The following is a 22,930-nucleotide window of genomic DNA, read 5'->3' as shown; positions in this document are numbered from 1 at the left end:
TATTTTTCAGTAAGTACTGCATGATTTCTTTCTAACTTCAGAACATCTGCCTAAATACTTCATCCTTAAATTTTCAGGGTCTACGTATTTGTTTCCCCTCAAGTGCTTGGCAGTGCTCTGTACAGACTCAGAATCTTGAATGACATTTTTCCTGTAAAAGGGCTATAAAAGGAAACAGCTCCAGTACTTACTAATAATGACCATCCCTCCTGGCATGTCTAAAGGTCAGTTCCCTGTGCTTTCTCCTATTAACCTGGTGAACTTGGGCATTCTGCGGCAGTGTAGCAACTGCCTCATGTACACAGACAACCCTCTCCTCTTACCTCCCAACACTCATACTTGTGAGAGATGCACTTATATATCCAAATTGGAAACCATGCACTCTCAAACCAAGACCGGAATAGCTGGTCAAGAGGAGAAGGTCAACACCTGCACCACACCACATGCAACACATAGCCCTCCTGAACACCCACCATCACAGCTCTCACATAAAAACACAAACCACACACCCACCTTCGCGGAGGTTCTCAATAGAAATCTACCCAAACAGCAGACACCTCCAAGGCAGAAATGTACTCAACCACCACAACACAGTACAAACCACAAGACACATAGCTCACCTACACTGTGTACCCCTCAACCTAAGCTCTAAGGCAAAACAGCTTGCCCAATACACTAATCATAGGTGACTCAATAGTGAGGTACACTGATGTCCCACTCACTAGATTGAATAAGGAGAAGGTAACAGTTAGCTGTCTATCAGATGCCAGAATCCGACACATAACACACCCACTCAGGTCACTCCATAACAAGTACAAGTATGACTCTGTCACTGTCCATGTGGGTGTGAATGATCTGAGATGCACCTCCCCAGACTACATGAAAAGAGACATGGAGGAGCTCTCAGATTATTTGGCCCAAGCAGGTATGACCCTAGCCTTGAGCAGCATCCTACCGTCACCCAGAATTATACCACAGTACAAGCAGAAAATGATTGACTTCAACAATTGGCTAAGTTTCTGGTGTCATTCTAAGGGGATCCAGTATCTGTCTGCTTTTTGATGACATGATTGACAGACCTCGATGCTTTGCCAGAGATGGCCTGCATCTGTCACCCCTGGGTTTCCGGATACTGGCTAAGGTTCTTGCCACCCTTATAGTGCCTTTTTTAGGCAGTGTTCCAAATACCAAATTACCACCATAAGAGCTATAAATAAATGCAGTCTGAGGGTCATGCTGCTCAATGCTAGAAGTCTAAATCTCAAGATGCACTTGCTGGAAGCACTCCTCAAAATGGAGAACATCGACGTTTGTGCTGTAATGGAAACCTGGTTTAAAGTAGCAGAATGCACCCCTGCACTACCAGGCTATAACCAATTCCACACCTTTTGGCCCCAGAACATGAACCGAAGCTCCAAAGGCAGTGGTTTCTCCATATTCATAAAGGATATGCACACCTCCAGACTAGTAGCCCAGCATAACACATCTGAGATACTTCAGGTACAACTAACATTGGGCAAGACAGCAATTCAGGTTGTAGCCTGCTATAAGTCCCCAACCATTTCCCAAGACTCTCACTCCATGTTCCTAAGCACCCTGGAAACCATTAGGGTCCAACCCAACACTCTCATACTAGGTGACTTCACTTACCCCTCCATTAACTGGGAAAACTACTCATGCACCAATACACTGGCATAACGCATCCTGGGATTCATCAATTCCAATGCCTTGAACCAGCTCATTCTTACCCCCCACTAGAGGAAGCAACATCCTTGACCTGGTTATTACTAACATGGGCAACCATTGAGCTAGACCAATAGTCAATTTCTCCCTGGTTAGATCCGGCCACAAACTAATCACCATGGAAATCCGCATCTCACCCACACCTTCCGCAAAGGAAACCACCATGAGAAACTTCTCCAAAGCTGACTTAGTGCTCCTAAAAACAGAGGTGGCTAACTTCACGGCACCCATGTCAATGGAAAATAGTTGCATGACTGCCGAATCATACACCAATGCATTGAACGAACACGTACATAGATGCATGGAACTAGCCATACCCAACAGAACCAAGATGCTCTCCTCCAAAAAAAGGAAGCCAATCTGGTGGTTCCCTGCCATTAATAAACTCTACAATAGAAGGAAGAAACTGTTGCAGAAAAAGGTGAAGTCCCAAGACTAGTAAAACTCACTTATTAGCCTCAACAAAAAGTTGAGATCCATCATCAAAACCTCTAAAGCCAGCTATGAAGGCAGAATTGTGGCAGACACTAAAAACAACCACAAAGCCTTCTCTAGTTATATCAAGAATCTCCATGGCAATACCGTGGTTTGCTCTGAGTTACTGCACAATGGTACCTCCTATACTGAGCCAACAGATATTGCCAACATACTGGCCTACAGATTCAGTGCCAACTTTACCCCTCTCTCCCTCCCCAATGGACCAATCACAATACCAGAGGAATGCCAGGCACCCAGGATTACTGCAGCACAGGTTAAAGCTGCATTGTCCAAGGTCAAGAATACACCTTCCATGGGACCCGACAATATCCCTGGATGTGTTCTACATGAACTACAAAGTGAAATGCCACCACATCTGTATGCTCTGTTCAATCACAGCCTCACCTTAGGCTTTGTCCCTACTGAATGGTGCACTGCTACATTCATCCCTCTCCATAAAGGGGGAGTGACTACAGACCCTCAGAATTATCGCCCCATTAGCCTGACAAGTTTGATATGTAAGGCTATGGAGCGCATTATCATGGACTTAATTAACAAGGATATAGGGAACCTCCAAACTCTAGATCCCACTCAATTTGGTTTTGTGAAAGGTAGATCATGCCTGCTAAACATGGTTGACTTCTTTGAGTCAGTCACCAGAGCTGTGGATGAGGGAAAGGCAGTTCATACAGCCTACCTTGATCTGGCCAAGGCCTTTGATACCATTCCTCACTCAGGAATTACTGATAAACTCACCAAACTAGGCATCAACTCCTATATCACTAGGTGGGTTGCAAATTGGCTCACAGATAGAACCCACAGTGTGAAAGTAGTGGACTCAAGGCAGACTGCCGACCAGTCACGAGTGGAGTCCCACAGGGATCAGTCCTTGGTCCTCTCCTGTTTGGCATATACTTCTCAGAAGTCCAGGCCAACATGGAGGGTCTCTGGCTGACCAATTTCACAGACGACTGCAAGCTGGGAGCCATTATTAACTCCCAAAGTGATGTAGCTATCCTACAGAAAGGCCTCACTGAGACCAGTGACTGGTGTCAAAACCATAGCCTTAAGCTTAATGCCAAAAAATGCATTGTCATCCCCTTTGGGAAAAACTCAGTACCCACTAATTACCACATCAATGGGAGCCCACTGAACACTGAAGGCATTATAAGAGATCTGGAGATACAGGCTGACAGCAACCTCTCCTTAGACCACCACATTGCCTCTGTGGTAAGAAAGTCCTTCTATGTGGCACATCTCATTACTAAGGGTTTTGCATCCAGGAAGAAAGAGGTCATCATCTCTCTCTCTACTCTTCCCACATTAGGCCAGTCATTGATTATAATTCCCCATTTGGCATGTACCTCACTAGACACCTGCAACAGCTGAAGAGGACACACAAGTACCTCATGAAGAGGATCTTAGGTGTTAAACACATGTCCTATATGGACAGACTCAAAAAAACTCCAACTATTCTCTGTCTCATATCATCTACTATGAGGTGATCTCACACACACACACACAAACATACACACACACACACACACACACACACACACACACACACACACACACACACACACCTATTTAGTTTATTTTTTTTTTCTTTCTTATTTTACAACAGTGCTGCTTAGCAAGCATAAAATAATGGCAGCTGTTAGTTTCTTTTCACTCTGAGTTCCATGGCAGCTTGATATACTGCCGTAAAGAGGCAGACTCATTTTTCAGTGGGCATTACTTGTAGATTAACACAGTGCTAAAGGACGTTTGTTCTCCAATCAGGGTGTGATCTACAGGTCGCCTATTCTCTACACACCTTTAATGCTTCCTCGCTTGTGCCAAGAAGGAATATCACACAGAAAAATAAGTCATTTTCTGCCTTCTTGTATCTTCAGGAGTTTCATAGTCACAGTAAAAATATTTTTGGTATCAAAAGTAACTTTTTTTCTGATACAGTGTAATAAAGATTGGCATAAGGAGGTCATGTGAGATGTGCCATGTGCTGCACTAATGATATGTTGGCTTTTGGATTAGAGTTCTAACTGGGGTCCCTCTATGTGAGTTGGTAATATATGCATATGAATACTATTTCTGTGTATGTCTGATCAGTAATGGCTGATTGAAGAGTTTGAGAGATGAGATTCCTCTCCATCAGGCTCTTTACGCAGACTGCTGAATAATATTAATTATAAAACACACACCTTATTTGGCTAATTCCCTCTTAAATACCAAACCACTGCAGTTGCCACTATATATTTATTTCTTTATTTATTTTACATTTGTTGACCGAGTTAGTCCGTCTGAGCTGAATAGCCCTTTTTCAGTGGAGATCAGAGGAGAAAAGCTCCAAACACGTATTAATTTTAATACAAAAAATGACAGCTATAGGTATAATATATTTTTGATATTTACAGAAGAAATACATTTGTGATATGTGCAGAAAAATACATTATTGGTAATAAGGTACAGTCACAGTTTTGGACAATAAGTGACCAGTTTCTAGGATTTCAATAGCTGATAAAAGACAAAGACAGTAAAGAGAGTATTACAGTGTATAGGCTGAAAATATGGCCAGAGTATTTGTTTAGAAGATGAATAGTTTAGAGATATCATAGCTCAGGAATTCCCAGTAGAAGACAGGCTAATGGGTTGTCCTAAGATAGGTAGCCATACTTATGGTGGATAGGTACAGTGGCAAGTCCATTGGGATTTCAGATATTCTTTAGTGGCAGATTTAAATTCCCGAGTTTTGGTGAGGACCCTAATGTCCAGAGGAAGTTCATTCCAAGCTATGGCTGGATTGTAACTGTACAGATTGCAGCCTATTTTGTTCTTAGGTTTATGGATTTTCAGTAGTTCTTGGTCAGAGCTTCTTAGGGTCCTAGGAGAAGTGTAGCTGGAGATCATAGTGGATACGTTGGAGCAGAAAGCAGTTTGGTATAATATGGAATGGATAATTTGGAGCTGGGAGAGGAGGAACCTATGGGAAAATTTAAGCCAGTTCAGGTTTTTTAGCGAGAGACAGTGGTGAGATTTATAATTTTGATTAACTGAAAATCTGGCCACTTTGTTGTAGGTAGATTCTAATTTAGTTACGAGAGATGAGTTAAGGTTTGTTAGGATTTGGGAACTGTATAATAGGCTTGGCAATAGATATGCATGGGGAAGGGATATTTTTGCTTTGTTGGTGAGAAACATTTTGTTTCTGTATAGAAGGCGAAGTTTTTGGTGAGTTTTCCTAATGCAAGTATTTACATGTACATCGGATTTTAGCTGGTCATCAATTATGACACCTAAAAGTTTAGTGGATGGTTCGACTGTGATCGGAGAGCTGTCTAAAGAAAGTAGGAAGAAAGTGGATTTAAGGTTGTTTGAGTTTTGGGGAAGAAAAAGTAATAGTTTTTTTTTTTAGGATTTAGTATAAGCTGGTGATTGGACAGCCAGGTTTCAACAGAGTTTAAGGAAGACTGAGTGAGAGACAAGAGTTCTGTGGGAGTGTCTGCAACAGAGATAAGTGTAGAGTCATCAACATACTGGACCAGTGATGACTGGGGGCAAGAAGTGTAAAGTAGGTTAGTGAAAATATTGAAGAGTAGTGGGCCAAGAATAGAACCTTGGGGTACTCCAATATTAACCGATAGTGGAGGGGAGAGAGCAGAGAGACACTTTACTGATTGTTTGTGGTGAGACAGATAGCTAGAAAACCAGGCAACAGCAGAGGTAGAGAAATTAAGGTTAGTTAATTTGTTCAGTTGGAGAGACTGGGAGACTGTATCAAAAGCCTTAGAGAGATCAAGGAATAAGTAGGAGATAAGTTTGTTGTTACCCCTGGCAGTAGAAATTGTGCTGATGAAAGATAGAAGGGCAGTAGTAGTACTGTGGTTGGGGCAAAAGCCATGTTGGGTTGGGGTGAGTAGATTTCCTTGCAGCAGCTATTTCATGACTTGCATGTGTATACATTGTTCTAAAATTTTTGAGAGGGGTGAGAGGATAGCGATAGGTCTGAAATTAGAGATTTCAGTGGAGTTACCTCCTTTATGTATAGGTAGAGTGTAGAATTCTTTCCAGATGGTGGGAACTTTAGACTCAGAGATAGAATGATTTATTACGATAGATACAGGAATAGCCAGGGTGTTTGCTGCAACTTGAAGGTAGTAGGGAGGGATATTGTCAGTGGAGGTAGAGCAGGGCTTCAATTTGTTGAGTAGGGATTTAATGTAGTTGGTGGGTACAGATTTTAGGGAAAAATTAGTACTAATATTTAGAGTAGGAGAAGGGTTGTGAGAGATAATAGTGCTGGTAGTTGAAGGGATAAAGGGTAGTATCTTTTTAATGGATTCACTGAAATGGGAATTGAAAATGTCTGCAGTTTCTTGTGGAGTATTAGCTGGGCAAGGGTTTGGAGGTGAGGAATTTCCAGGATGGAGAATCTGGTTACTTGCTTGCCAAAATTTAGAAGGATTTGATTTTTATGCAGTTGGTGGATTATTATAGAATTATTTTTTGTCTTTATTTGTTTTGTTTTTTTTTTTTGTCTAATTTCTAAGTTCCTTGTATTTCTGCAGGTGGATGGGTAGCTTGGTTTCTACCCATGTCTTCCACATCTTGTCCCTAGATTTCAAGTTTCGGGTAGTGTTTGTTAACCAAGGGGATATATTGGATTTTATTCGCACTGTATGGATAGGTAACAGTGAGTTAAGAATACTTAGGAATTTTAATTAAATGAGTGTACTGCCTTATCTAGTGGGATTTGGCTCAGAAAGGACCAGCTCATTTCTGAGAGGAGGGAGTTAAAAATTTCAGAGTTGAAGTTTGATAATCTACGACATGTAATAGGGGAATGTGAACTGAATCTGATGACTTTTATTGGAGAGCGATCACTATGAGTGTCAGGTAGGGTTGAAGGGTTGTGGTATTTAAGTGGGTTAGAGACTAATATCCAGTCAATGAGAAAGTTAGAGTTGGGAGGTTTATTTGTACATGTGGGTGTAGTGATAAGTTGTGTAAAGTCATGTAAGCTGATAGATAAACTAGAGTTTGGTAAGCTAAAGGATAACCAATTTATATTTAAATCAGTAAGGATGATGATTTTATTATGTATGTGCTGTGATAGGTAAACTAGAATATTTTCCAGTAAGGGAATGTTGTTTGTTGGGGGAATATAGATTGCTTCTATGGTGATTGTAATATGGCTGCTAAGTATGAGGCTGGCAGTCAATATTTCTGCTGGGCAAAAAGGATAGGTTTAGTTTATCTAAAGGAGTGAGAGTAAGGTGATTGGAGTAGATAATAGCCAGTCCTCCACCTTTTTTCCTTTGGCAGTCAAGCTGTAGTATATTATATCCAGGGGGGAGAATAGCCCTGTCTGGGATATGCGGCTTTAGCCAAGTTTCTGTGAGGGCAATAATGTCTGGAGAGTGATTTGCAACCCAGGCATGAGATTCACTGATCTATATGTGCACAATAACACTGTTAGAAGTGTTTCATGCAAAGGAAAACAAACTAATACTTTACTAGCATGTTTCTTACACCTAAGAAAATCTATGCATCAGCTTTCAAAAGCACCCCCAAAATATATAGATCTTTTCAGTAGGTGGCATAGTCTTCAGAAAACTATTCATTTTTAATTGCTTTTCTTCAGGGAGCAATAAGAAATTTGCAAAAGCTGTTTCAATCCTCTCTTAAATTCATAAGAGCTATAAATAATTTCCATGATATTTGGTCATTACATGAGGGTTATAACTGTGTTCATTAACCATAATATAATCATATATTCAGTTTGACGGGTCTTTTTTTCTGACAGTATTTCCTAGAAAGATTTGGTGGATCTGGAATTATGTGTAGCTTCTGTGTCTGCATACTGAAACCATTGATGTATTTATTAATGTATTTTTCTAGAACTGATGAAAGATACAAAAGTGTTTAGGAAACAAGTGTCTTTACCCTTTTTTACAACATAAAATTAGTTCTGTTTTTTTAAGTATAAGCACAACGTGTAAAGTATGTCCCTGATTTCAACCGTTGCCCTCTACATTATTTTTAGCTTTGTCCCTGATTCATGTACTAAGTCTTGAGAGCTACTGTGAATATATTACTGCTAGGTCCTTATTTTATTTTAGTCATTTATTTTTACAAATTGGACATCTGAGATGTATGTAAACAAAATAGATATAATTGCAGGTATTAACTGGAAGAAAATGACTGTGGTTTGCTCATTATTCATGTTTTTTTTTAACTGGTACTAGAACCAAATTTCTTAAATTAACAGTTTAACAGTTCATACAGCTGCAGTCTTATAATGTGGGCACTGCTGTCTCAGACTCTGATTTATATTCATGCTAGTTTCATATAAATTTGCCTTTATATTTAAGATACAGCCATGCTAGTGGCCTAATGGGAAAAAACCTTGACTATGGCTCAGGGGACCTGAGTTTGATTAGCAGCTTGGGAAACTTGATATGACAGGATAGGATGGACGTGGTCATCCTGAGAAGCAGCATGCTGGGCGGAGCCACTCACAGAGCCTTGATGGATGTTGAGGTCCCTTGAGATTTGAATGGGTGGAAAAAACTGAGGAGGTATGGCTGCTGTACCAAGCAGTCATGCCCTCACTCTATACCTCACTTGTGGTGTTGTGTGTCAGCATGGGAGGTGGCTGTTCTATTTGTCCTGTCCCTTTCTGCAGTGTGGCAGGTACAGCCCCAAGCAAATTTGTCACATAATCGTGGACTCCACATCCAGGGTCTCCTGAGGTAGGGAGACCCTCTTGGTGCAAGTCAAACCAGAGAGCATGCCAAGGCATGGAAAGTGCACTCGCACAAACCTAAGCATATAGGCGCCTAAAGCTAGCTGTTCTGGGATGAAAAATAAAGATATATTTAAAACACAGATATGCTTTGACCTAGTAATTATTCAGATCAAAGTGTCTTTTAAACGATGTCTTCATCCTCCTGTGCCATTTAACTGATCCGATAGTTTTCCCTCCTTTGAATAACAGTTTACGTTGATAAACACTAGTGCTTCTTAAATTATCTGCTTGCTATCATATGGAAGAATAGGCAGCCAAAAACCTGTCATTTTTTTGAAAATGAAATCTCACATCATTTTATGAAGGACTTGTCTTAATCTGCATGATAAAAGTAGGTCGGTAGTCAAGAACAGATACTGTGAAGTTGATGGACACCTGTTGCAAATAGTATACAAAACAAGAATTACTTGCTGCTCAGAACTGATCAGAACGGCCATTGGAATGAAACAATTGTACCTTAGCACGATGGTACCACATGCTATTACAAATTGCAACTGAGGAGTTTTAGAAAAAAATAGCAATTTACCTACCTCATCTGGAAGAAAGGATTACATGTACCACAACAGGCATCTGAGCAACTCAGAGTTAATAAAAGGTGCAGTAGATCCCAGGTAGCTCAAGAAAACAGTGGAAGAAACCACTAAGATGCACAAGCAAATTTTCTCAATTGCCCCAGTACATTGTCTGAGTAATTGACTTGTTCAGAGATACAAAGGAGGCAAATGGAAGCTGACAGAATCAAACCTTAGACTACAGACAGATGTCTGCTGACAGCTTGTAGCCTTAATCTCCTGTGCTAGATGCTAGTCAGAAAAATAGAAACACTGACACTGTCATATAATTAGGTAGTGATTCACAGCAGTGCTAATGTATGTAAATGCATAGACATAACATATGAAATTATAGTGTTGATGTGCGGTCTCATGGGGAAATAATGTATATTTTGACAGAATAAAGAGAAATTGAAAAACAAAATTACATCAGAATGGTAGCCACATTAAGCAAATTAAGGATATAATTCAAGCCACCTGAAATGATGCAGTGAAGTTTCTACTGCAAAAAAATAACAATATATAATAAAATATGTATGTTTGTTTCTTAGTTTCCAGGTGGAGCTGTCTTTTAAGTGCTTTTCTTTTCCCCATGTAAGTGTACTGCTCTCTTTAATTGCTTGTTACAACAACGGTGACAACAGTTGTGTTACAGATTACAATGGCAACTTTGGTGTATAGCAGATGTATTCTTTTATTGACAGGAACAAGTTTCACATTAGTAACTTTTTACATTACTGAAGTCTTTCAGTGCTGCATCAACAAAGTTTAGCAGAGACTGGTCATTTACAGATAAACAAAAGCACAATTCAAAAAGCAAATCTTCAGATGGGAAGTTAATACCTATACGATGACTATATTATTATCTTAAGAACTGAACTTGTTTTGATACACTGTCCAATTTGGAACCAGCTGCTATATTTCACATATGTTTTTCAGACCTGTACATAGGAAATGGACACATCACCATGAATTTCCATTAAGTCAATCTGCTGTAAGGTAGGCAGACGATGGGCATAGTCAAATGCATGTTGTCCATTCACAAACACCTTGAAACGATCATTATCAGAGCAAATCAATAACTAGACAAAAGAGAAGAAAAATTATTTTATATTCTGATGCATGTAGTCGTCAACATGAATATACAGGGGGCAACAGTGAAAACTGCAGGTATGATACACACACACAGACACACACACACACACACACACACACACACACACACACACACACACACACACACACACACACACACACTCACACACACATATCTATTTACATATATATATATATATATATATATATATATATATATATATATATATATACATGCACACACACACACACACACACACACACACACACACACACACAAACACGTACTTCAAAATATCAAGGTACAAATATATCAAATGGCAAAACAATCCAAAAGGATTAAAAATCATAAGAAGAAAACAATCATATTTTTTGCAGGGGATCAAGCCCTACTGACCTCCTGATAATTAAAATACCAACTACTAGACTGGACAACAGCAGTTAAAAGACAAATTCCCTCTCCCTACAGTTATTTAACCTCCTACAAACAAATGCTGGCAGATGCGATCAAATGAATTTCAATCACTTCTGCCAGTTATAAAAATGTTTGCTATTATGAACTCTTGATTATATGGAGTGTTTTATATACACAGGAGGGGCAAGATGTGCATCTAATGTGACTTTTATGAAATATTCTTCTCCACAAGGATTGCTTTTCATTCTCTTGCAAAGACACCACATCAAAACAAAACTTGCAAATACAGTGCAAATAACATATATTAGATCCTACAAACACCACATGAGAAGAACTGAACCTGAAAAAAACACGAGGAAAGAACATATCTTACATCTCATTTTAAAGTGTCTGAAGTCACTGGGGAGACAAAATAAATTGTTTTATGTTATATTTACTGGAATCTTCAGGATTCAGTTAATGAATAAAAACTTATGAGGGCCATTCCTCCCACCCAGTAATCTCCAGCAGAAACAATGGTAAAAGAAAATTCCTGAAAACTACACCAGTCTCATCAGAGCTGGAGTCTTGGTTCACTGTATCAGTCTTTGTATCCTTTTTGTATGTATACCGCTATCTACTGTTATAGATTCTGAACGGATTCATTCTCTTACATAGAATAATACACCGGGTGGTTCATAGAGTGAGGTTTTTCATACATTCTTTGTTACTACGTAACACATATAACATCCAGACCGAAGCATAACTGTGAAGGTTATGTTAACGAATACATAATGACATGTATTTGTGCAAAATAAAAATGCCACGTCTTTACAACTATGGATTATGAGGGCTTCTCATGACTGGCACTCTGACTGGTAGCTGCAATGTTTTCTTATTTTTCTCTGTAATAAAACTGTTTTTAAAATGGACTTTCACTGTGATCACTTCAGAGGGAAGAGAATAGGATGGAGAAAGCTGACAAGGCAGAGAGTGGAAAAGTATGTCTGATAGTGGCATACATGTAAAAAAAAAGGGTATGGATTTGTTTATAATCTGTGGTGATGGGTTGCAGACCATGTGCCAGACTAAAGTGGATTAGGACCCCAAACCATGCTGGGGTTAGAAATGTTGAGGGGGGGGCTTCGAAACTGATGAAAAACAGAAGATGCTACCAAGGATAGGAAGGGTTAGGCAGGATAGTAGCTGGCACATGGATGTGCATTGTGCATGTTAGTGGAGGAGACCAAAGAATAATGTTGTTTCCAGATGGAGTTAAATTATAGTTTTGGGTGGTCTGGGTGGTCTACTGACAAAGAGGTCTGAGATAAACAGTGTGTGCTGGGTAGGTAAATGCTAGTCAGAGAAAAAGAAACACTGACACATAGAATTAAATCCACCCCTGTAGGGAGAGGGGCTGGGGTGGAGGGAATCAAAACACAGTGGCATAAAGAAGGCCATGGAAAGAGGTGGTGGGGGTACTTGGTGTATCTGGAAATGAGTTTTTTGGAAGGTGGTGGACAGCAATGAGGGTAAGAGACTGCCTTCAAAAAACAGTGAAAAACTATTGTAGAAGATGATGAAGGAAGGCTGTGACCAAGCTAGTGGATGGGAATAGGACAGTGCAGTTAGGGTAGTGAAAGATAAGGAGAAATGTGAAGTCAGAATAAAGTGAAGCCAAGGAGAAAGCAGGATACAGGGCCAGGTAGCTATGATGGAACACCAGTGCAAAGTAAGGGTGAGATTCTCAAGACACAGGTAGGAAATGCTGACCGTGCGTGTTTAGTACTGGGGAATCAGCTGGAAATAGGCGGAATCCTTGTAAAAATTATATTAAAATAATACCTGGAGGGAATAAAGCCTGTTTGTTGCAATTGTTAAAAGGGAGTAAGAAAGAGACCTCATATTACAATCTATATAGCCATTTAGAAAGGAGATGGTATAAAAGCCTAAAGCTGTAAGAATGAAAAAGGAAGATTTATGCTAGGAAGATGAGATGTAATGTAATTTAAGTCTAGAAAAACAAGAGTCCAGAATGTATCAATTACATAAAGAGACATGGGGTTTGGAGTGACAGGAACTAAAAGAGAACTGGGGGAAGAAACCACAGGATGCAAAACAGGGCTTCCATTTAGGGATATATAAAAAGTGATCTTTAAAAGTTAAATTGCAGGACTGTGCCTTAATCAAGGCAGTAACCAGCTCTAAAAGAGTGAATAAGCTAAGAGATGGACCCATGCCTTATGGCTATCCTCCTCCAAACACAGTCAAAACATGTTGATTAGAAATAAAGCAAAAAGAATGAGACAGTGTGGTTAAGGGGGCATATGAAATTCCAAGTGAGTTAAGCTGAGAATAGTTTAGTGGCACTGGAGAACAGATTTGTAGTGTTTCTGACCAATAAAAGGTGTCTAGGAACCTGTTCCTACTAGTAGCATTGCTTCTAGGGTGGATATGGCAGGACCACTGAGATCTTGTACAGGTACTAGGGACTGGGACACAAAGGTACTGGGATACAAGATCTGTGGGAGGGAATGTAGCTTAGAAAGAGGGTCCCATATATGACAGACCTCATAAGTGGCTGTTTGAAGGATATGAGAAAGCTGAGCATGAGAGATTCAAAAAGATAAATGATTTTGATAGGAAAGTTGAACTGGAATGATAGGAATGCTTGATGGTTCAGTGAAGTATACCTTCATCCCAGGGAAAAGTGAAAGATTCAACAATCTACAAGCAGTGAGATGGGCACAATGGGCCAAGAGGATAATTATTATTGTAAAAGATGACATCAGCATACTTATTGGTCAACTGGGTCATCCCTAGGAAATGGTAGTAAGGTGACAGAAAGGAGTCTTAGGCTCACTGGCAAGAAATAATCACTCTGGATCTAAGACTAGGAAGTTTGAGTAAAATATTAATCCAGATGGATATAATGTGTGTGTGTGTGTGGGGGGGGGGGGTGCATACCTTGTATGAGGTACATATACATACATACACACACACACACACACACACACACACACACACACGCATATATATATATATATATATATATATATATATATATATATATATATATATATATATATATATATATATATATATATATATATATATATATATATATATATATATATATATATATATATATATATATATATATCTATGCACACACACACACACACACACACACACAAATATTTCTAACAGCACAGTATTTGCGCAGACCTAGAAGCATGGAGTCCATAATGGGAGCAAGTCTGAAGAAAATAATTCTTGCACTATATATACAGTTGTAGGGAGGGGTGCAACAACAAATAAAAACAGAATAGAAATAAATATCAGTCAAAGTACTCAATGTGGTTTCAGTTAAAAGACAGGTTGAGCTTTTTGTTGTTTCTTGCTAATAATTTCTAGGTGCCCTTTTTCTGTCTTGTATTCATGACAAATACATTCTATGGTCTGAGACCACCACAGTTATGGCAGGCTTGCTAGATTAACTATAAGAAAATTAAAATGTTTAGCTATGCCTTCATGCACAATCAGCTGTAGTGCAAAGCAGACCACAAGGTTGGTTGTAGAAGCCATCGATGGCCCGTTTCTAAGGTGTTTTAGCTGCTTAGTCTTTCCATGGGCTTAAGCGTCTCATCCCTGTAGTATGTATACCAGTAAGGAGCCCATTGTCTCAAGACCTCAAGTTTTTCTCTGTGGGGATAATTCAGTAAAGCTTTCACAGTCTTTTTACCCATGTCTGCATTGTAGCTGGAGATTTTAAATTCAGTAAGTGCCATGTTGAGATACACAACCCTGGGGAAACCATGGTGACCCTTTGGACACCATGTACACATTGTGGCATGCTAATTGGCTGCATAAGCAGGTAAAGAGGCTGGAGCAATTCAACACTGTAGGAACCAACCATGTAGGCTCCATGCTGCTGTTCCAGTTGTATTCAAAAACTTTTCATATATAGCCATGGAACCATGCCTCTCAACCCTGTTACAGCTGATATTCCTGGACACTGCCTGACAAAATGGGAGGCAAAAGGCACAAAAATACGGACAAATTTTAAATATTGCTCATATAAACTTAAAAATCTGCTAGAACAGGGTTTTTGTTAGCATGCAGTTTCCGAAGGATTTGAAGTCTGAAACTCAAATGTATGTCATTATTTAGTGACTTTGATCCTCATATCATCCCAGTGATTTTCAAGAAAATCACAAATTTTATGAGGAACACACCAAAAATATTAGGCAAAAATCTATCTGGACAGTTGAGAGGTATGCATGGTACTGCACAACAGGGCATACCTCTCAACCTCTTAGACCAAGAAATCTGGAACAAAATCATCAGTAATGGGGTGGGAAAAAGGGGCCAGAACTAGGGATACTTTTTAAATATTGCACCTACAAACTTAGAAAATTGAGATGACACAGACTTTGCATAAAGCAGCTTAGCTGCCTTGCCCCCAAGGCACAGAACACATCATCAGTCTAGCAGATCTCTCAACCTTAGAGCAAGAAATCTGAACAATGCCATCAATAATGGGGAGGGGAAAGGGACCAGAACTAGGGACATTTTATAAATATTGCTTTTACAAACTTACAAAATTTGGAGGACGCTGCTTTTGCAGAAAGCAGCTTTGCTGCCACCCCCAAGGAACGGTACTCATTGTAAGTCTAGCAGACCTCTCATCCTCTCTTAGGGCAGTAAATCTGGACAAAACCATCAATAATGGGGTGGGAAAAGGGGTCAGAACTAGGGACACTTTTTAAATATTGCACCAACAAACTTAGAAAATTGAGAGGACACCGGCTTTGTAGAAAGCAGCTTAGCTGCCACACCCCCAAGGAACAGTACACATTGTAGGTCTAGTAAACCTCTCAATCTCTTAGGGCAAGACATTTGGACAAATAGGGGGAAAGGGCCCATAATTAGTGTAACTGTTGAAATCTTTCCTCTGCCAAATTTAGAAAATTGATAGAACCAGAGCCTTGCAGTAAAATAATATCCATTCTGTGTTCAACATTCAGCTCCCCTTCATTTTCCATAACTACACGGTTGCTTTTCTTGTAGAAGTTTGTGTAGTTTCCAGGCTTTCAACACAATGAATATGCAAATGAGGTCTGAACTCATAGGAATTGCTGAATCTCAAAAATTTGGCTCCCTGTAGGGATGTTCACATTGTGTAAGCACTCCCTCTGTGTTTGTGTTGTAGGGATAGCAACTGTGATTGCTTACATCATATGGGTGTGTCAGGTTAGAGGGATGGCAAACGTGATTGCCTACATCAGGTGGGTGTGTCAGGTTAGACTTACAAATTGTTACATTTAAGTCTGTCAGGTTTTGAAATACAAAGAAGCAATGCACAATAGGCTTCTGTTTCTTTAACATCCAATCTCATCTTCATTTGTTGCAAATTGTGATTTCTCTGACAGGTTTGTAGTATTATTTATTATAAAAGAAAAGGGAAAAAAAACAAGGAGAAATATTTGAAATGAAGAAAAGCAATCTATGATATATACACAGCAGAAAATGTTAGTACACATGAGAAATGTCTACATAAGTCTGCATTTCAACTCTCACTCCAATGCACCTTCAGAAAATAGGATGGGTGCCTTATCTTCTTTGCCACACAAACATCTTTGCAACAAAGAACTGCCATCATTCTTCACACAATCAGCTACAACAGAATGTACACTGATATCAAACCATAGAACTTTTATTTTCACACATGTGATTCTATTTTGACTTAAGTGCACTTAGTGAGTACACACCCTGTTATGATTAGTGCTGACATATTTACAGCTCCGTCTTACCTGTCTTTTCTTTCTGGTCATTCATCATTTATCTGCCCAGTACTCTGAGACATGGAGTCTGTAAGCCATGCTATATCATTGACCTTAAAATGTGTGAGGATATTAACTGGCAATAATATGATATGCATTTGCCAACAACTGAAGGCCAGATTGGATGGTACAAACAAGTATAGACTGTTCTTTTGGGGAGGGTACAAAGGTAAGTTACTCTTACACAACATACAAGGGTATAACTGTTCTGTTGAGGGGGACAAATTTGAGTTACTGTTATGGCACATACAAGCATAGACCATTGTTTTGCTGCAAGCAAAGGGGATTCGCTGTTATGGCACAGACAAGGATATTCTGCTCCTGTTACTCTTCTTGGTCTGCATCCTGTTTGTTTGATCATGTGAGGGTTGTGAAGTCAGAAACTGCATTGTGTGTCATTACTTTCTAACTTCTCTCTTTAATGATTTTCTAGTACAAATGTATGGTGCTAAACTGAGGGCATGAAGTGATCATCAGTACCTTTGAGAGGTATGACTGCATGAATCTTTGATGACTGAGGCCTACTACTTACTAATGGACACATTTAAGTCAAATAAGTCTTTGCTGTCACAAGTTACGGTAATGTTTGTACAAATCTCCCACTAGCTGATGAAATCCAAGGATATGCCATAATATTATTAAACAATACACTCCAGGTTGAGAACTTACCTTGTAAATGCAGCAGTTGCCACAGTGTTAGTCCAGGGCTGACTCTGTCTGATGCAAGCAGTACACAGACAATACATGGGGAGGTAAAGGTTGTGTGAGTTGACTGGCATCAATGTTACTCTGTGTATGTGAGTAGGAGGAAGGTTTATTGCCTCTAGGTGGTGAGTAAGTGTGCTATCCATTGTCTCAGCCAATGCAAGAGCATACTGAGTGCGCCTATGTCTCCCTACACCCACAGTAGCTGGGGTTCCCTCTCTGACTCCTCATCTGCCTATGGCTGTGGTGACCTTGGCATTGGTGGTAGGATGTGTGCCCCTTCCCCTTGTTGAACCTGCTACAGCTGTTCCCTCAGGATTATGTTGTATAGCATGGCAAATACTGTGAAGATTTCTGTACATGTCTGTAGATTGTACTGCAGAGCTCCCCAAATGTATCTAGGCTCCGGAACCATACTTCTCAAACACTTAGAGCAAGAAATGTCAACAAAGCCATAAATAAAAGTGGGACAAAGACCCAAAAATAGGGACAATTTTTAAATATTGCTCTTATAGACTTAGAAAGTTGATAAAATTTTCTGAAGGTTTCGAAGTCTGAAAGTCAAATGGCTGTCATTATTTTTTAAATTCAGTCTTTAATTATTTGTCACTAATTTGCCAGAAAACCACAATTGTATGAAAAATGGACCACAAATATGAGGCAAAAATCTGGACATTCTGCGAAAATCTGTACAGTTCACAGATATGTCTCAAACTGTCAGTTCAGCAGGCAAAACACACACTGTAAGACATTTCTGTTTTGAGCATGTGCATCATTATGGCATTCTTCCATGGGTGTATGTGCATTTCTGATTGGTGTCATCAGCCATGCTTCCAGTTCATAGCCTGCATCCCCCAGTAGATGACCCTGTAGGATATACCCCCCTAGCAAACATCTGGTACAGTTGAGAGGTGTGCCAGATATGTGAGTCATAGTAAATGACAGAGTTGTCAGCACACACATTCAACATGATTGCCTTGGCATTACACATTATCAATATCATCATCATCAGCCCCCTTTTTTCCCATTTTTTCTACATGGGGTCAGGATATCATGTTAACTGTCACCAACTCTCTCGATTCAGTACCACACTCCTGCCTTCTTCAACACTCATGCCTGACAGTTGCAGATCGTCTTTCACACAATCCATCCACCTCTTTGCTGGACGTCCTCACTTCCTCTTCCCTTCTTCCTGTTTGTCCCAAATATTCCTCACTAGATTGTCTTCTGCTTTTCTGCACGTGTCCAAGCCACCGTAATCTGTTCTCTTTGATCTTTTCTGCAATTGGCACTACTTTGGCTTCTACTCTTATGTCCTAATTTCTTCACCTGTCCCACAGTGTGCATCCTACCACCCTTCTCAGGCACTTCATTTCCATCACCTCTAGCTTCTTCAACTGTTCTGCCTTTACTGCCCAGGTTTCTGTATCATACAGTAGTACTAGTCACACCACTGTCTTGTACACCTTATGTTTAAGCTTCTTTGGCATTATTCTGTTATAAACTATACCTGATACTCTATGCCAGTTGGCTGCAGTCCCTCTGATTCTCGCTTTGACCTCTTCATTCAGACTTCCCTTCTCCTTAACCACCCCTCCCAGATACTTGAAGCTGTTTACCTGTTCCACTATCTTCCCTTCTACCTCTACTCTCAGCTTCTTCTGATTTCCCCAATTTGCTGCCATTACCATCTTATCCGTGCTTGGTTTCATCCAATGTGCCTACAGTTTTGCATTCCATTCTCCTATCCTTTGCTGAAGTTCTAGCTCAGAGTCTGCCTGCAATACCACATCATCTGCATACAGCAACTTTGTTGATCTTCCTTAGTAATACATACAGATTGCCAATTCATAGAGTGGTAGCCCTTTCTGTTAACGTAGAGCCTACCCTGTTTCCCAGGTGGTGCCTTCATTTCTACATGAGTGCAATCTATGGCACCCAGTACTGCATGGTAGTTTGCTACCTGGTACAGCTGTTGAATTTATCTGGTCCTGTCCTCAGAACTATGGGGAAAGTATATGTGCTCATTGACATGTTGGAGCATAGCATCCAGAAATTGGTGGAGGATCCCGGATGCCGATGTCTGTGACATTCCCAGCATGTCCCCTGTTGTTATCTGAAAGGTACCTTTATCTAATATTCTAAGAGCTATACATACCTTAGTCTCTACTGGGATGGGTTCCCCATGGTTGGCTCTGGCTCGGAGTTGAGGGTGCCAGATGTCACACAGTTTTTGTACTATGTCCCTGTCCAGCCTAATTTCCAGGTCATGTAGGTTGTGATAAGTTAAATGTGGCCTGATGCCTCTTCTCCTTATTGGCTTAGGCCTATTGGCAACAGCAATAGCACTGACTTTTGCCTCTTGCACATAACAAATGGATTAAAGCAGCAGCAGGCCATAACATTCTGTCTGTGTAGACTTTCTGTATCTGAACTCCAATAGTTTTGACATCTGCAGGAAAACCAGTGCGGAGTCTACATGGATGCTTTATAGCTTGTTGAATAGCTGAACTGCATTGGATTGGTTGATTAACATGCAATTCAGCTGCTTGTGCTATAATTTGCATCTTTGAAACACAGACAAAGACAGGTGCAAGCCATTAATAATCTACACCATTATAAAAAAACAAATGTGTAGCTAGCCACAATGAGGGTGAGGAGAGTTGTATATGTTTGGAAGACTGCAAAAATGCTTTTTCTTCAGGCTATATCTGTACAGAGGAGTACTGAACCTCAGCTGGTATGATCCCCTTTTGTCATCTATGTGCTGCATATTCTGGACTGTATCTAAGATCAGTGTGAAGCAAAGGCATTAGAAGAGATTGGAGAAAAATTGGAATTTAATTAATACTGATAAACGATTTGAAATGTTAGGCTCACATCCTAGGCTGAACACAAATAAATGACCAAGTTGATCCCTAATTTGCTTAGTCAAAGCATTTTCCATCCTACCCTTTCTGATGTTGTAAAGGTGCTCATACACTCATTCCCTTAACTTTCTGTCAGTCTTGCCAATATAAAAGCAAGGGCAAGACTGACATTAGGACAAATAAACCACTCAGTTGAAATTACAATGAAATCTTCCCTTACTGAAGAACCTTTTGCCACCAATCAAGTAGAAATTCCCTGTGTGTATAAATTTACAATATGCGCAAGTCTCACAATTAGACATACCCACTGATCTAGATGGAGGGGTGTATCACTATTCCAAAAGCCCTTTTAAGTTCTGGGACCTCCTAAATATTTGACCAGGTTAAGTATGATGCCAGAGGTGACCCTTTGTCTTTGAAATTAGAAGAATGTGAATTAAGATGGCAGGTTATAACTCGAGCTTATGTTAGACCGGGATTGAATGATGTATGGTCCATAGCATGTATTTTAAAGTTGAGAAGCCTTGCTAGGTAAACTAGTTAGGAATTTGTGGGGTAGTTTTTTACAACATGAAAATAAAATCACTGGTACTTAGTGTGCACAGTATGTTTTCATTCTGTGTAAATACTGTTTTCTTGTTCTTTATGAGTGGTAAATGCTCATGTGATTTTTTAATCATGTGATTTTTTTTTTCAATTATTTGATTTTTTTTTTAATTGTGTTTTTTTTCCATGCGATTCATGACAAAATGTATTTAAATGGCATTTTTAGGATATGTTAAATGTCTGAGGAAGATGAGTTAATAAAACTTGACGCTAATACATATTTCTGTTTTCTGGCCTGGTATTGCACCTACTCCTTTGTTTTTTGTTTTTAACTTTGGTTTGTGTTTTAACTTGTTTTCTTTAGATTCAGACAGATCTCAGGACAGTGTAGTACAGCATGTCCTTGGTGTGAGCGCAACACCTTCCCAGATAGCAAGCACGTCCCAGGAGATACTTCCACGTAAGCTTTGATATCTGAACAATTGAATACTGTTGTTTAGTAAAACAATTGAAATGAATAAGCAAAGTCTGTATCAGTATATCTTGTTTTGGGTAGGGAACTGAAGATTGCAACAGTTCTAACCTTACTTTGGAGCTGTCAGCCATGTTCTTGTTCAAAGTACCATTAATTCACATATACAGGGGTAAATGTATTACCCCCCCCCCCATGTTACTGTTAATTTTGATGATGTTACCCTTACCTCTTCCTTAACCTCTTCCTGGACCATCTGAGTACAGTGCAGTATGTCTTCTGCAGATGGAAAGCCAAACCTTTTATGTCAGTAGTGCTGAGCAATTGAAAGAATTATTGTAGTTTGTGATTTTGATCTGAGACATGTTGTATGTGTTGCTGTACTTTCTGTAATAGTAGCAGCACTGTTAGCATTTTTTGCATTATAGTAGTGCAAGTGTTAATGTATCCCTGTGTTTTATGCTGTTTACCACAGGTGATCATGACAGTGGGAGTGTGTGCCTTGTGCCACCCAATGACAGTGGATCCACAGACTCTGATGATGATGGTGGTGGACAAACTGATGCATATTTGTAGGCTGCAGAGGTTGAATTTGACACAGAGGTCAACATACAGCCATTACCTGCATTTCCATTGGACAAAGCCAGTAGGCATACACCAACCCAGTCCACTGAGGCCGCAGACATTGGACAGGTGAAGGGTGAGGACATTAATCATGGAAGTGAGGCTACTGCAGATTCATTGCCTGTTGAGTCAGTCTGTAGCCAAAGTGTGGGCAAGGTGCCACACAGGAGGATTGATGAGAGTGCTTGGAGAGGGTCTGCTGTCCCTCCTCCACCCGGTGCAGGTGTCAACTCCTGTGCCACTCAATGTATGTTTAGGCCCATCATGGAGTCACAGGCATGATCCCATAGCTGCTCCAGGCAAATGCTCAGGGTTCTGGATGTAGCACAGTCTTACATGTCTGACTGCTTCCACCATGCTGCTGATTCATTACATCAGGTGAATGACACATTGGAAGAAGGGGTGTCTGTGATGGACCGATGAGTGACTGTCATAGAATGAGCAGTGTCTGTGATGGAACATCTGCTGGAAGGGGAACTGCATCCTCATGGCCATAGGTCAGCCACATCATCTGCTGTCAGCCAACATGGCAGTGACCAATCAAGCTCCCATAGTGGCAGAAGTTCCACTGTTCCATCAGTGAGTCTGCTGTCCACACCCAAACATAGCAAGACAAGGGGTCATGGTCCTGTGTGTCCCCTTGTAAGGAGCTTTTCCAGCAGACATCATTCAAGTTCAGATAGCAGCATTACATCTGACTGTGGGCATGGACGTGCCAGTGCAACTCCTGGTAGAGCCAATTTCTCATCATCGGAGATCAGAACAATGAACTTCCACCTCTACCATGCACAACTCACAC

At 40.1% G+C, this 22,930-nt stretch overlaps 1 protein-coding gene across 1 annotated transcript in view; it reads right to left on the bottom strand.

Moving 5' to 3' along the window:
- Positions 1 to 10,255: 10,255 nt before the first annotated feature.
- The window catches only part of LOC122796818 (galectin-6-like), a 332,787-nt gene continuing 320,112 nt past the window's right edge, over positions 10,256 to 22,930 (bottom strand). The window contains exon 15 of the mRNA XM_044065917.1: positions 10,256 to 10,661. Within this exon, the coding sequence (XP_043921852.1) occupies positions 10,515 to 10,661 (147 nt within the window). The 3' untranslated portion in view covers positions 10,256 to 10,514. The remainder of the gene's footprint in view (positions 10,662 to 22,930) is intronic.

This window comes from Protopterus annectens, chromosome 1.part0 (assembly GCF_019279795.1).
Source record: "Protopterus annectens isolate FY-2018-M chromosome 1.part0, PAN1.0, whole genome shotgun sequence".
NCBI lineage: Eukaryota > Metazoa > Chordata > Ceratodontiformes > Protopteridae > Protopterus > Protopterus annectens.
Note: the sequence above shows the minus strand (reverse complement) of the source record. Positions and strands in the feature narration are given on the sequence as shown.